Genomic DNA, 12,494 nt, shown 5'->3' with positions numbered 1-12,494 from the left:
AACACTAATAGGAGGAAGCAAAACTTCAACTTTTACAACTCTCTCCAGTGACCCCGTGGCTTAACAACTCAGCTCCAGAGAATTTGTCATGCACATTAAATAAGCAGGAAGAAGCAAAGTGAAAATTGTGGTGATAGACAAGGAATGAAGAAAGAGGTGATAGACATATTGCTATACTTCAAAGAACTTACAGAGACAGACCAATGGAGAGGAAATGGATTCACAATGAAGTCTCACCCTTGACAATTCTGTTGTCTCTCACTTACCAGTTTTGCCAGTGACAGAGACTGGGCCCACTCGTTGTCCGTCATGGAAGCCATAGAGATTCATCTTGTATCTGTGGTCAGGCTCCAGCTCAGAGATAGTGACCTCATTCTGGTCTCCCCCAACACGCACGATCTGGGGTCTCCCATCCCTGTCCTTGTACTGGATGGTGAAAGAATCAAACTCTCCACGGGAGACAGTCCAAGAGAGCCTTAGGGAGTCTGGAGTGGCCCCTGTCACTGTCAGGTCTCCCAGTTCAGGCTGCTCTGGGGGCTCAGGGGCCTCAGTCGCTGGTACTGTGGGAGCAGGGGTCTCTTCCTCATGTGGATCTGGGAGGAGAAACACAGAAAGAAGATAAATTTGAAATGGGGATTTCATTAATAGTGACCTCTCTGTTCCTTTTTTTATTTTTATTTTTTAATTTTTATTTTTTTTAAATTTTAAAAAAAATTTAAAAAATTTTTTTAAATTCATTTTTCCAAATTATCCCCTCCCTCCCTCCACTCCCTCCCCCCAATGGCACGTAATCCCATACATTTTACATGTGTTACAATATATCTGTTCCTTTTTTTAAAGGATTTAATCTCTGTAGAAGTTGAAAGGAATTTTTCCATTTCCTGCCTAGATTTTGCGGTCTACAGTCAATCACAGAATATCCTTAATTAAAATCTTTACATTGGACCCTAAGGATTCCTTCATAATCAAAAGCAGTGTCTGGGACACAAGAACATCCAGAGCTCCCAAGACAGAAGTGAGAGCTGACCCAAGAAGAGAGGCCTGAGCAAAGGAGAGAACAGTGGAAGTTCTGGCTTTCCCATGATCTGCTTTCATTTTTTTACTGAGTGCAAGAGAGTCTGTGCAGGTTGACACTTCAATTGAAGAATCAAATTAATCACAGAGCCCAGGACATAGAGACAGGAGGTCCACCCCAGTGGAGTCACACTTTGATATCAAATCATCCTTGGTGATTATCCCTCATGGTTATGGCCCAGAACTTGAAGCAAGGTGCTAATGCTTATGTACTTAGTTCACACCTTTAAGGGAGTTCACACATTAGACTTCACACCTTTAGAGAGCATATATAAGAAGAGTCCCACAAGCCCACTCTCAAAAAAGCAGAGTTAGATTCGTTCCAACTTCCACCTTTGTGCTGCATGGAGACATTGGGAGGACAAGAGGCTGAAGCTGGCAGAGACAAAGGACTAGTGGCAAGAGCTCCTGGATCCAAGGAGAGAGAGAGGTTTCTATTAAAGTTAACCAGGCCCCAGGAAAAGAGGCAAGTCTTAAAAGGAACAGTGAAGGATTTGGGTTTTAACTCCTGGCTGCATTTGGGATTATTGAAACTGAACTGAAACTAAGGCTGCCTCCAGAAGCTCCCCAAGGAACCTGCTCTCAGAGAACATTAAATTTTTAGAGAAGAGCATTACATTTTGGTGCCCGAACATAGGACAGACATGGTCCGGGAATTTCAGTGGAAAAGGCTCCTTGACCCAGAAATTAGGGTGAGTACAACAAGGAAACTTTGCTAAAGGGCTAAAATAGTATTTCAGCTGAAAAGGGACATATGTTTGGAAAACAGCCTTCTGTTTCTCTTCAAGGAAAATGTATAGAGAGCATTGTCAGGGTTATGAAAAGCCCAGGTTTGATTATAATTTGGGAGCAGATCACTGAACTTTTAGAAACTGTACAGTACACATCTCCTTGGTTCTCTATGGAAAATGAATTAGATCTAGAGGAGTGGAAATTGGTAGGAGAGCAACTTTGTCAATCCTACAATAAAAATAGACCTGACTCAATTTCCAAAGATACAGTTAATACATATAATTTAATACAACTGGCTTCAGGAAATTACATAAGTTATAGAATGAGGAAAAAGAAGAAAGAGCAAGAGGGGGAGGAGCCACCTGAACTAGGTGAAAAGGATGAAGAATAAGATAAGAATGGAGTTAAGGAGCATTTCCCATCTCCTCCTCACTCAATTAACCCTTCATGGGTGGAGGAAGGAGGAAGGGAAGAGGTAGTAACACAATCAGCTTCTCCTTTGAAGCAGCCTATGACAAGATTACAAAAAGCACTGGCCAAGGGGAAAAAATGAAGGACAGGATGTATCTGATTTAAAAATGTGATTGAAGAGCTTGACTCTTCAGGTCAAAAAAGGAGAAGATACACTCTTTTTGATCTGGAAAAAAATTAAGGATTTGGAAAAAGGTTGCACTCTTTATAGGGCTATATCATCTTATGTTAAGATGTTACTAGATAGTTTGCGTTATGAAATGATCCGAGTGATTGGAAATCCAAAGCAAGGACATGTTTAGAACCTGGACAAAACGTGTGGCTTTCAGAGTATCATGAATTATGTAGGAATCAAGCCAGATGCAAAAGGCAAACTTTTGACCAACTAGCAGGTGAAAGTCAGTATGGAGAGAATTCAGCACAGATTAATTATCCCATAACAGTGTATGCACAAATTTCTAAGACTGCAATAAAAGCTTGGAGTTCCCTCCCTGGACAAAAAAGAGAGGAAGTTTTCAAAAAAATAGACCAAGGTCCCAATGAACCTTTTGTGGATTTTGTGGGTCATCTGTAAACTGCCGTCACAAGAACCACTGGAGAAAATGCAGCTACAGAAATAATGACCAGACATTTGGCTAAAGAAAATGCTAATGAGGTTTGCAGAAGAATTATATAGGGATTACACAAAGATGCTCCTTTAGAGGATATCATAAGACTTTGTGCCACAGTAGGCACAAATGCTTATTATATCCAGACTATGATGAATATGGGAAGACAGAGTCCCTTTTGGCAAGGGACTTCTAGAGAAATTTGTCGATGTTTTCAGTGTGGAAAAATAAGACATCTTAGAGCTAAGAATAGAAACAGAGATAGAGTGAGAGGTCGGGGTGAGAGAATAAAACCTAAAACCCTATGTCTGAAATGCCACAAGGGCTCCCACTGGGCCTCAGAATGCAGATTGACCCAGGGAAATGAGAGGCGGAGCCCAGCTCCAAAATAGCATACAAAAAACAGGTGAGGCATAATGGCAGTTGAGTTTACATCCAGAGAGTCTTTAGAAGGTCAGGACTCTGATGTAATCTGTCAGCCAAAAAGCAATCACATTGCAGAAAGGGATTACATGATCAACCAACAGAAAAACAGTCAGATAGCAGAAAGGGATTATACTTGGGGGGAATACAGGTTTTTTTTAAGCCAACAGGGCAGTGTCCAGTGCAAACAGCTCCAATGCAATTGCCAGGTGATGAGGAGAGATCTAGAAAGTGGTAAATAGAAGGGACTAGATAGGTTAACTGCCTGGGAAAGAGGGTTTGCTTGTATCTCCTCAGATGGAGAGGAATTAGATGGGTGTCAACGAACCATATTCACCTTGTCCATCAGAGAGAGACAGAAAAAAAGAAAAATCTGGAAAGGGAAAGACCTAAGGACAAAATCTGCAGGAATCATTGGATTCCCTAACACAAGATGAGAATGTTGCAGGACTTGAAAACCATCAGGAATCATTGGATTCCCTAACACAAGATGAGACTATTGCAGGACTTCAAAACTTCCAGGAATTATTGGATTCCTGGCACATGAACTGATGGACAATGGATTCCTTCTGGACTATTTCTAGGATTTATGGACATGTATAAATCCTTATGTTGATTCGTGTTATTTGTTACATCACTTCTAGTCTGTATAATGTTGCCATGTGCTTATGTAATTTATGTAATTTTGTATAATGCCTCCCACATTGATGGACTTATGTATATCTGTTTTAAGAGCCCTAAAAATGACAGGGAAAGATAAGGCGCAATGTTGGAGGGGATGTGGGAAAACAGGGACACTGATACATTGTTGGTGGAATTGTGAATACATCCAGCCATTCTGGAGAGCAATTAGGAACTATGCTCAAAAAGCTATCAAACTGTGCATACCCTTTGGCCCAGCAGTGTTTCTACTGGGCTTAGATCCCAAAGATATATTAAAGAAGGGCAAGGGACCTGTATGTGCCAAAATGTTTGTGGCAGTCCTCTTTGTAGTGGCCAGACACTGGAAACTATGTGGATTGCCCATCAATTGGAAAATGCCTGAATAAATTGTGGTATATGAATGTTATGGAACATTATTGTTCTGTAAGAAATGACAGCAGGAAGATTTCAGAAAGGCCTGGAGAGACTTACAGGAACTGATGGTGAGTGAGTGAACAATACTATGTGAAGATCAATTCTGATGGACGTGGCCCTCTTCAACAATGAGATGAACCAAATCAGTTCCAATAGAGCAGTAATGAAATGAGCCAGCTACACCCAACAAAAGAACTCTAGGAAATGACTATGAACCACTACATAGAATTCCCAATCCCTCTATTTTTGTCCGCCTGCATTTTTTATTTCCTTCACAGACTAATTGTATACTATTTCAAAGTCCTATTCTTTCTGTACAACAAAACAACTGTTTGGACATGTATACATATGTTGTACTTAATTTATACTTTAAAAAATTTAACAAGTATTGGTCAACCTGCCATTCTGGGCGGGGGGGAAAGAGGGGAAAAATTGGAACAAAAGGTTTGGCAATTGTCAATGATGTAAAATTACCCATGCATATATCTGGTTTAAAAAAAAAAAGTGAGCCCTTTCAGAAACCTAATCTAATTTGATTTCCCATTTCCTTTGGTGTTTTCATCTCCCTTCCTGAGAAGTCAGGGAGGGCATGATCACCTCCTTTTTATGATGTTTTCACTCATTTTTAGAGCAGTCAGGGAAGAAGTGATCAACTTCTTTTTTGGGGTTCTCACTTCCCTGACTAGTCAGGGAGGTCGGGGATGTTCTAAATCAAAAGAAAGCGGGAGATGTAATAGGCCAGAACTGAAACAAGGTGCTAATGCTTATGTACTTAGTTCACACCTTTAAGGGAGTTCACACATTAGACTTCACACCTTTAGAGAGCATATATAAGAAGAGTCCCACAAGCCTACTCTCAAAAAAGCAGAGTTAGATTCGTTCCAACTTCCACCTTTGTGCTGCCTGGAGACATTGGGAGGACAAGAGGCTGAAGCTGGCAGAGACAAAGGACTAGCAGCAAGAGCTCTCGGGAACCAAGGAGAGAGATAGGCTTCTATTAAAGCTAGCCAGGCCCCAGGAAAAGAGGCAAGTCTTAAAAGGAACAGTGAAGGATTTGGGTTTTAACTCCTGGCTGCATTTGGGATTGTTGAATTGAACTGAAACTAAGGCTGCCTCCAGAAGCTCCCCAAGAAACCTGCTCTCAGAGAATATTAAATTTTTAGAGAAGAACATTACATCTCACTTACCAGTTTTGCCAGTGACAGAGACTGGGCCCACACGTTGTCCGTCATGGAAGCCATAGAGATTCATCTTGTATCTGTGGTCAGGCTCTAGCTCAGAGATAGTGACCTCATTCTGGTCTCCCCCAACACGCACGATCTGGGGTCTCCCATCCCTGTCCTTGTACTGGATGGTGAAAGAATCAAACTCCCCATGGGAGACAGTCCAAGAGAGCCTTAGGGAGTCTGGAGTGGCCCCTGTCACTGTCAGGTCTCCCAGTTCAGGCTGCTCTGGGGCCTCAGTTGCTGGTACTGTGGGAGCAGGGGTCTCTTCCACATGTGGATCTGGGAGGAGAAACACAGAAAGAAGATAAATTTGAAATGCGGATTTCATTACTTTTCTGTTTCTTTTCTTTTCTTTTTTTTTTTTTTTTAAGATTTAATCTCTGTAGAAGTTGAAAGAAATTTTTCTTTTTCGTGCCTAGATTTTGTGGTCTACACACATTATCCTTATATTAATCCTTACTTACTCTTTACATTGGAATATCCTTAATTAAAATCCTTACATTGGACCCTAAGGATTCCTGCATAATCAAAAGCAGTGTCTGGGACACAAGAACATCCAGAGCTCCCAAGACAGAAGTGAGAGCAGTCCCAAGAAGAGAGGCCTGAGCAAAGGAGAGAACAGTGGAAGTTCTGGCTTTCCCATGATCTGCTTTCATTTTTTTACTGAATGCAAGAGAGTCTGTGCAGGTTGACACCTCAGTTGAGGAATTAAACTAAGCACATGAATTTGAAGAGCCCAGGACATAGAGACAAGTTTCACCCCAGTGGAGTCACACTTTGATATCAAATCATCTTGATGATTCTGTTGTCCCTCACTTACCAGTTTTGCCAGTGACAGAGACTGGGCCCACACGTTGTCCATCATGGAAGCCATAGAGATTCATCTTGTATCTGTGGTCAGGCTCCAGCTCAGAGATAGTGACCTCATTCTGGTCTCCCCCAACACGCACGATCTGGGGTCTCCCATCCCTGTCCTTGTACTGGATGGTGAAAGAATCAAACTCCCCACGGGAGACAGTCCAAGAGAGCCTTAGGGAGTCTGGAGTGGCCCCTGTCACTGTCAGGTCTCCCAGTTCAGGCTGCTCAGGGGCCTCAGTCGCTGGTACTGTGGGAGCAGGGGTCTCTTCCTCATGTGGATCTGGGAGGAGAAACACAGAAAGGATAAGTTGGACTTCACTGACCTCCTATTCTTCATCTAGTAATGTTCTTCATCTAGGAATCAAGATCCTGTGGAAGTGAAATTCCAGTCTGAACAAAGCAGTTCAGTTTTGCAGTACATAAAATGCTGGACTTGAAATTGTAATGACCTAAGGTCAAACCCTGCCTCAGACATTTCAAGCTGTGTCCTGGGCAAGTGACCTAATGTCTCTAAGTTCCAGTTTCCTCATTTGTAAAATGGGGATGGCAATAGCACCTACCTCCCAAGAGGTATCTTCTCTAGCTATGAAGATAAAGAGAATAATATATGTAAAGATCATTACTAACCTTAAAGTACTATGTAAGTATGATTATTATTAATATCAATCTCTCATGCTTAAAATTTGGGATTTTATCATCAGGTACAACATGGCCTTAATTAGAATCTTTTTTTTTTAATTTTTATTTTATTTTATAATTATAACAATTTTTGACAGTACATATGCATGGGTAATTTTTTTTACAACATTATCCCTTGCACTTACTTCTATTCAGATTTTTTCCCTTCCTCTCCCAACCCCCTCCCCCAGATGGCAGGCAGTCTTATATATGTTAAATATATTACAGTATATTCTAGATACAATATATGTGTGTAGAACCAAATTTTTTGTTGCACAGGAAGAATTGGATTCAGAAGGTAAAAATATTTCCCCGTGTTCCTTTTCTGGATGTAGCTGGTTCTGTCCATCATTAATCAATTGGAATTGGATTAGCTCTTCTCTATGTTGAAGAAATCCACTTCCATCAGCATACATCCTCGTACAGTATCATTGTTGAAGTGTATAATGATCTTCTGGTTCTGCTCGTTTCACTCAGCATCAGTTGATGTAAATCTCTCCAAGCCTCTCTGTATTTCTCCTGTTGGTCATTTCTTATAGAACAATAATATTCCATAACATTCATATACCATAGTTTACCCAACCATTCTCCAATTGATGGACATCCATTCATCTTCCAGCTTCTAGCCACTATGAAAAGGGCTGCCACAAACATTTTGGCACACACAGGTCCCTTTCCCTTTTTTAGTAGTTCCTTGGGGTATAAGCCCAGTAGTAGTATGGCTGGGTCAAAGGGTATGCACAGTTTGATAACTTTTTGGGCATAATTCCAGATTGCTCTCCAGAATGGTTGAATTCTTTCACAACTCCACCAACAATGCATCAGTGTCCCAGTTTTCCCACAGCCCCTCCAACATTCATCGTTATTTGTTCCTGTCATCTTAGCCAATCTGACAGGTGTGTAGTAGTAACTCAAAGTTGTCTTAATTTACATTTCTCTGATCAATAGTGATTTGGAACACTCTTTCATATGAGTGGAAATAGTTTTAATTTCATCATCTGAAAATTGTCTGTTCATATCCTTTGACCATTTATCAATTGGAGAATGGCTTGATTTCCTATAAATTAAAGTCAATTCTCTGTATATTTTGGAGATGAGGCCTTTATCAGAACCTTTAACTGTAAAATTTTTTTCCCAATTTGTTACTTCCCTTCTAATCTTGTTTGCATTAGTTTTGTTTGTGCAGAAACTTTTTAATTTGGTGTAATCAAAATTTTCTATTTTGTGATCAATAATGGTCTCTAGTTTTCACTTGGACACAAACTCCTTCCTCCTCCACAAGTCTGAGAGGTAAACCATCCCATGTTCCTCCAATTTATTTATGATTTCGTTCTTTATGTCTAAATCTTGGACCCATTTTGATCTAATCTTAGTATGTGGTGTTAAATGTGGGTCCATGCCTAGTTTCTGCCATACTAATTTCCAGTTTTCCCAGCAGTTTTTGTCAAATAATGAATTCTTATCCCAAAATTTGGGATCTTTGGGTTTGTCAAACATTAGTTTGCTATTTTTATTCACTATCTTGCCCTGTGAACCTAACCTATACCACTGATCAACTAGTCTATTTCTTAGCCAATACCAAATGGTTTTGGTGACTGTTGCTTTATAATATAGCTTTAAATCAGGTACACTTAGACCACCTTCCTCTGACTTTTTTTTCATTAGTTCCCTTGCGATTCTCGACCTTTTATTCTTCCATATGAATTTTGTTGTTATTTTTTCTAGGTCATTAAAATAGTTTCTTGGGAGTCTGATTGGTATAGCACTAAATAAATAGATTAGTTTGGGGAGTATTGTCATCTTTATTATATTCGCTCGGCCTATCCAAGAACACTGAATGTCTTTCCAATTATTTAAATCTGACTTTATTTTTGTGCCAAGTGTTTTGTAATTTTGCTCATATAATTCCTGACTCTCCTTTGGTAGATATATTCCCAAATATTTTATACTATCGACTGTTATTTTGAATGGAATTTCTCTTTGTATCTCTTGCTGTTGGATTGTGTTGGTAATGTATAAAATCCTGAGGATTTATGTGGATTTATTTTGTATCCTGTGACTTTGCTAAAATTCTGAATTATTTCTAATAGCTTTTTAGCAGAGTCTTTGGGGTTCTCTAAGTATACCATCATGTCATCTGCGAAAAGTGACAATTTGATTTCTTCATTTCCTACTCTAATTCCTTGAATCTCTTTCTCGGCTCTTATTGCCGAGGCTAGAGTTTCTAGTACTATATTGAATAGTAATGTTGATAGTGGGCAACCTTGTTTCACTCCTGATCTTACAGGGAAAGGTTCTAGTTTATCACCATTACATATGATGTTTACTGAAGGTTTTAAATATATGCTTGTTATTATTTTAAGGAATAGTCCATTTATTCCTATACTCTCAAGCGCTTTTAGTAGGAATGGATGTTGGATTTTATCAAATGCTTTTTCTGCATCTATTGAGATGATCATATGGTTTTTATTAACTTGATTATTAATATGGTCAATTATACTAATAGTTTTCCTAATATTAAATCAGCCCTGCATTCCTGGTATAAATCCCACTTGGTCATAGTGTATTATCCTGGGGATGATTTTCTGAAGTCTATTTGCTAATATCTTATTTAAGATTTTAGCATCAATATTCATTAAGGAAATTGGTCTATAGTTTTCTTTCTCAGTTTTCGATCTACCTGGTTTAGGTATCAGTACCATGTCTGTGTCATAGAAGGAATTTGGTAGGACTCCTTCAATCCCTATTTTTTCAAATAGTTTACATAGCATTGGAGTTAGTTGTTCTTTAAATGTTTGGTAGAATTCACCTGTAAATCCATCTGGTCCTGGGGACTTTTTCTTAGGAAGTTGGTTAATAGCTTGGTCTATTTCTTTTTCTGAGATGGGACTATTTAGACTACTTACTTCTTCCTCTGTTAATCTGGGCAAGCTATATTTTTGAAGGTATTCTTCCATTTCATTTAAGTTATCGAATTTATCGGCATAAAGTTGAGCAAAGTAGCTCCTAACTATTGTTCTAATTTCCTCTTCATTAGTGGTGAGTTCACCCTTTTCATTTTCAAGACTATCAATTTGCTTTTTCTCTTTCCTTTTTTTAATCAGGTTTGCTAAGGGTTTGTCTATTTTGTTGGTTTTTTCATAAAACCAACTCTTAGTTTTATTAATTAATTCAATAGTTTTTTTACTTTCAATTTTATTAATCTCACCTTTTATTTTTTGAATTTCAAGTTTTGTGTTTGTCTGGGGGTTTTTAATTTGTTCCTTTTCTAGCAATTTTAGTTGTAAGCCCAATTCGTTGGCCCTCTCTTTCTCTATTTTATGCAAGTAGGCCTGTAGAGATATAAAACTTCCCCTTATTACTGCTTTGGCTGTATCCCACACATTTTGGTATGATGTCTCATTATTGTCATTTTCTTGGATGAAGTTATTAATTATGTCTATGATTTGCTGTTTTACCCAATCATTCTTTAGTATAAGATTATTTAGTTTCCAATTATTTTTTGGTCTATTTTCCCCTGGCTTTTTATTAAATGTTATTTTGATTGCATTATGGTCTGAAAAGGATGCATTTACTATTTCTGCCTTACTGCATTTGATTTTGAGGTTTTTATGCCCTAGTATATGATCAATTTTTGTATAGGTTCCATGAACTGCTGAGAAGAAAGTATATTCCTTTCTGTCTCCATTTAGCTTTCGCCAAAGATCTATCATATCAAACTTTTCTAGTATTCTATTTACCTCTTTGACTTCTTTCTTATTTATTTTGTGGTTTGATTTATCTAATTCTGAGAGTGCAAGGTTGAGATCTCCCACTATTATAGTTTTGCTATCTATTTCCTCTTGCAGCTCTCTTAATTTCTCTTTTAAGAATTTAGATGCTGCACCACTTGGTGCATACATGTTTAATATTGATACTGCTTCATTATTGATGCTGCCCTTTAGCAGGATATATAATGCCCTTCCTTATCTCTTTTAATTAGATCAATTTTTGTTTTTGCTTGATCTGAAATGAGGATGGCTACTCCTGCTTTTTTGGTTTTGCCTGAAGCATAATAGATTCTGCTCCACCCTTTTACTTTTAGTTTGAATGTCTCACCCTGTTTCAGGTGTGTTTCCTGTAAACAACATATAGTAGGATTCTGACTTTTAATCCAGTCTGCTAACTGCTTCCTCTTTATGAGGCAGTTTGCCCCATTCACATTTATGGTTAGAAGGACTAATTCTATATTTTTTTTTTTTTTTTAAATTTTTTATTTTATTTTATAATTATAACATTTTTTGACAGTACATATGCATGGGTAATTTTTTACAACATTATCCCTTGCACTTACTTCTATTCAGATTTTTTCCCTTCCTCCCCCAACCCCCTCCCCCAGATGGCAAGCAGTCTTATATATGTTAAATATATTACAGTATAATTTAGATACAATATATGTGTGTAGAACCGAATTTTTTGTTGCACAGGAAGAATTGGATTCAGAAGGTAAAAATAACAGTTTACATTCATTTCCCAGTGTTCCTTTTCTGGATGTAGCTGGTTCTGTCCATCATTAATCAATTGGAATTGGATTAGCTCTTCTCTATGTTGAAGAAATCCACTTCCATCAGCATACATCCTCGTACAGTATCATTGTTGAAGTGTATAATGATCTTCTGGTTCTGCTCGTTTCACTCAGCATCAGTTGATGTAAGTCTCTCCAAGCCTCTCTGTATTTCTCCTGTTGGTCATTTCTTACAGAACAATAATATTCCATAACATTCATATACCATAGTTTACCCAACCATTCTCCAATTGATGGACATCCATTCATCTTCCAGCTTCTAGCCACTATGAAAAGGGCTGCCACAAACATTTTGGCACATACAGGACCCTTTCCCTTCTCTAGTAGTTCCTTGGGGTATAAGCCCAGTAGTAGTATGGCTGGGTCAAAGGGTATGCACATTTTGATAACTTTTTGGGCATAATTCCAGATTGCTCTCCAGAATGGTTGGATTCTTTCACAACTCCACCAACAATGCATGAGTGTCCCAGTTTTCCCACAGCCCCTCCAACATTCATCGTTATTTGTTCCTGTCATCTTAGCCAATCTGACAGGTGTGTAATGATATCTCAGAGTTGTCTTAATTTGCATTTCTCTGATCAATAGTGATTTGGAACACTCTTTCATATGAGTGGAAATAGTTTTAATTTCATCATCTGAAAATTGTCTGTTCATATCCTTTGACCATTTATCAATTGGAGAATGGCTTGATTTCTTATAAATTAAAGTCAATTCTCTGTATATTTTGGAGATGAGGCCTTTATCAGAACCTTTAACTGTAAAAATTTTTTCCCAATTTGTTAC

General features: G+C 38.4%; 1 protein-coding gene across 4 annotated transcripts in view; it reads right to left on the bottom strand.

Moving 5' to 3' along the window:
- The window catches only part of TNXB (tenascin XB), a 90,338-nt gene that overhangs the window by 18,421 nt on the left and 59,423 nt on the right, over positions 1–12,494 (bottom strand). For 3 of the 4 annotated variants that reach the window (XM_074311355.1, XM_074311356.1, XM_074311358.1), the window contains 3 exons: positions 6,432–6,749; positions 5,573–5,890; positions 267–593 (listed from right to left, as the gene is read on the bottom strand). In XM_074311355.1, the coding sequence (XP_074167456.1) occupies positions 267–593; positions 5,573–5,890; positions 6,432–6,749 (963 nt within the window). The remainder of the gene's footprint in view (positions 1–266; positions 594–5,572; positions 5,891–6,431; positions 6,750–12,494) is intronic. The other variant, XM_074311357.1, reaches the window with a different exon arrangement.

Source organism: Sminthopsis crassicaudata, chromosome 4 (genome assembly GCF_048593235.1).
Source record: "Sminthopsis crassicaudata isolate SCR6 chromosome 4, ASM4859323v1, whole genome shotgun sequence".
Lineage (NCBI taxonomy): Eukaryota > Metazoa > Chordata > Mammalia > Dasyuromorphia > Dasyuridae > Sminthopsis > Sminthopsis crassicaudata.
This window is presented reverse-complemented; position numbering and strand designations above follow the sequence as displayed.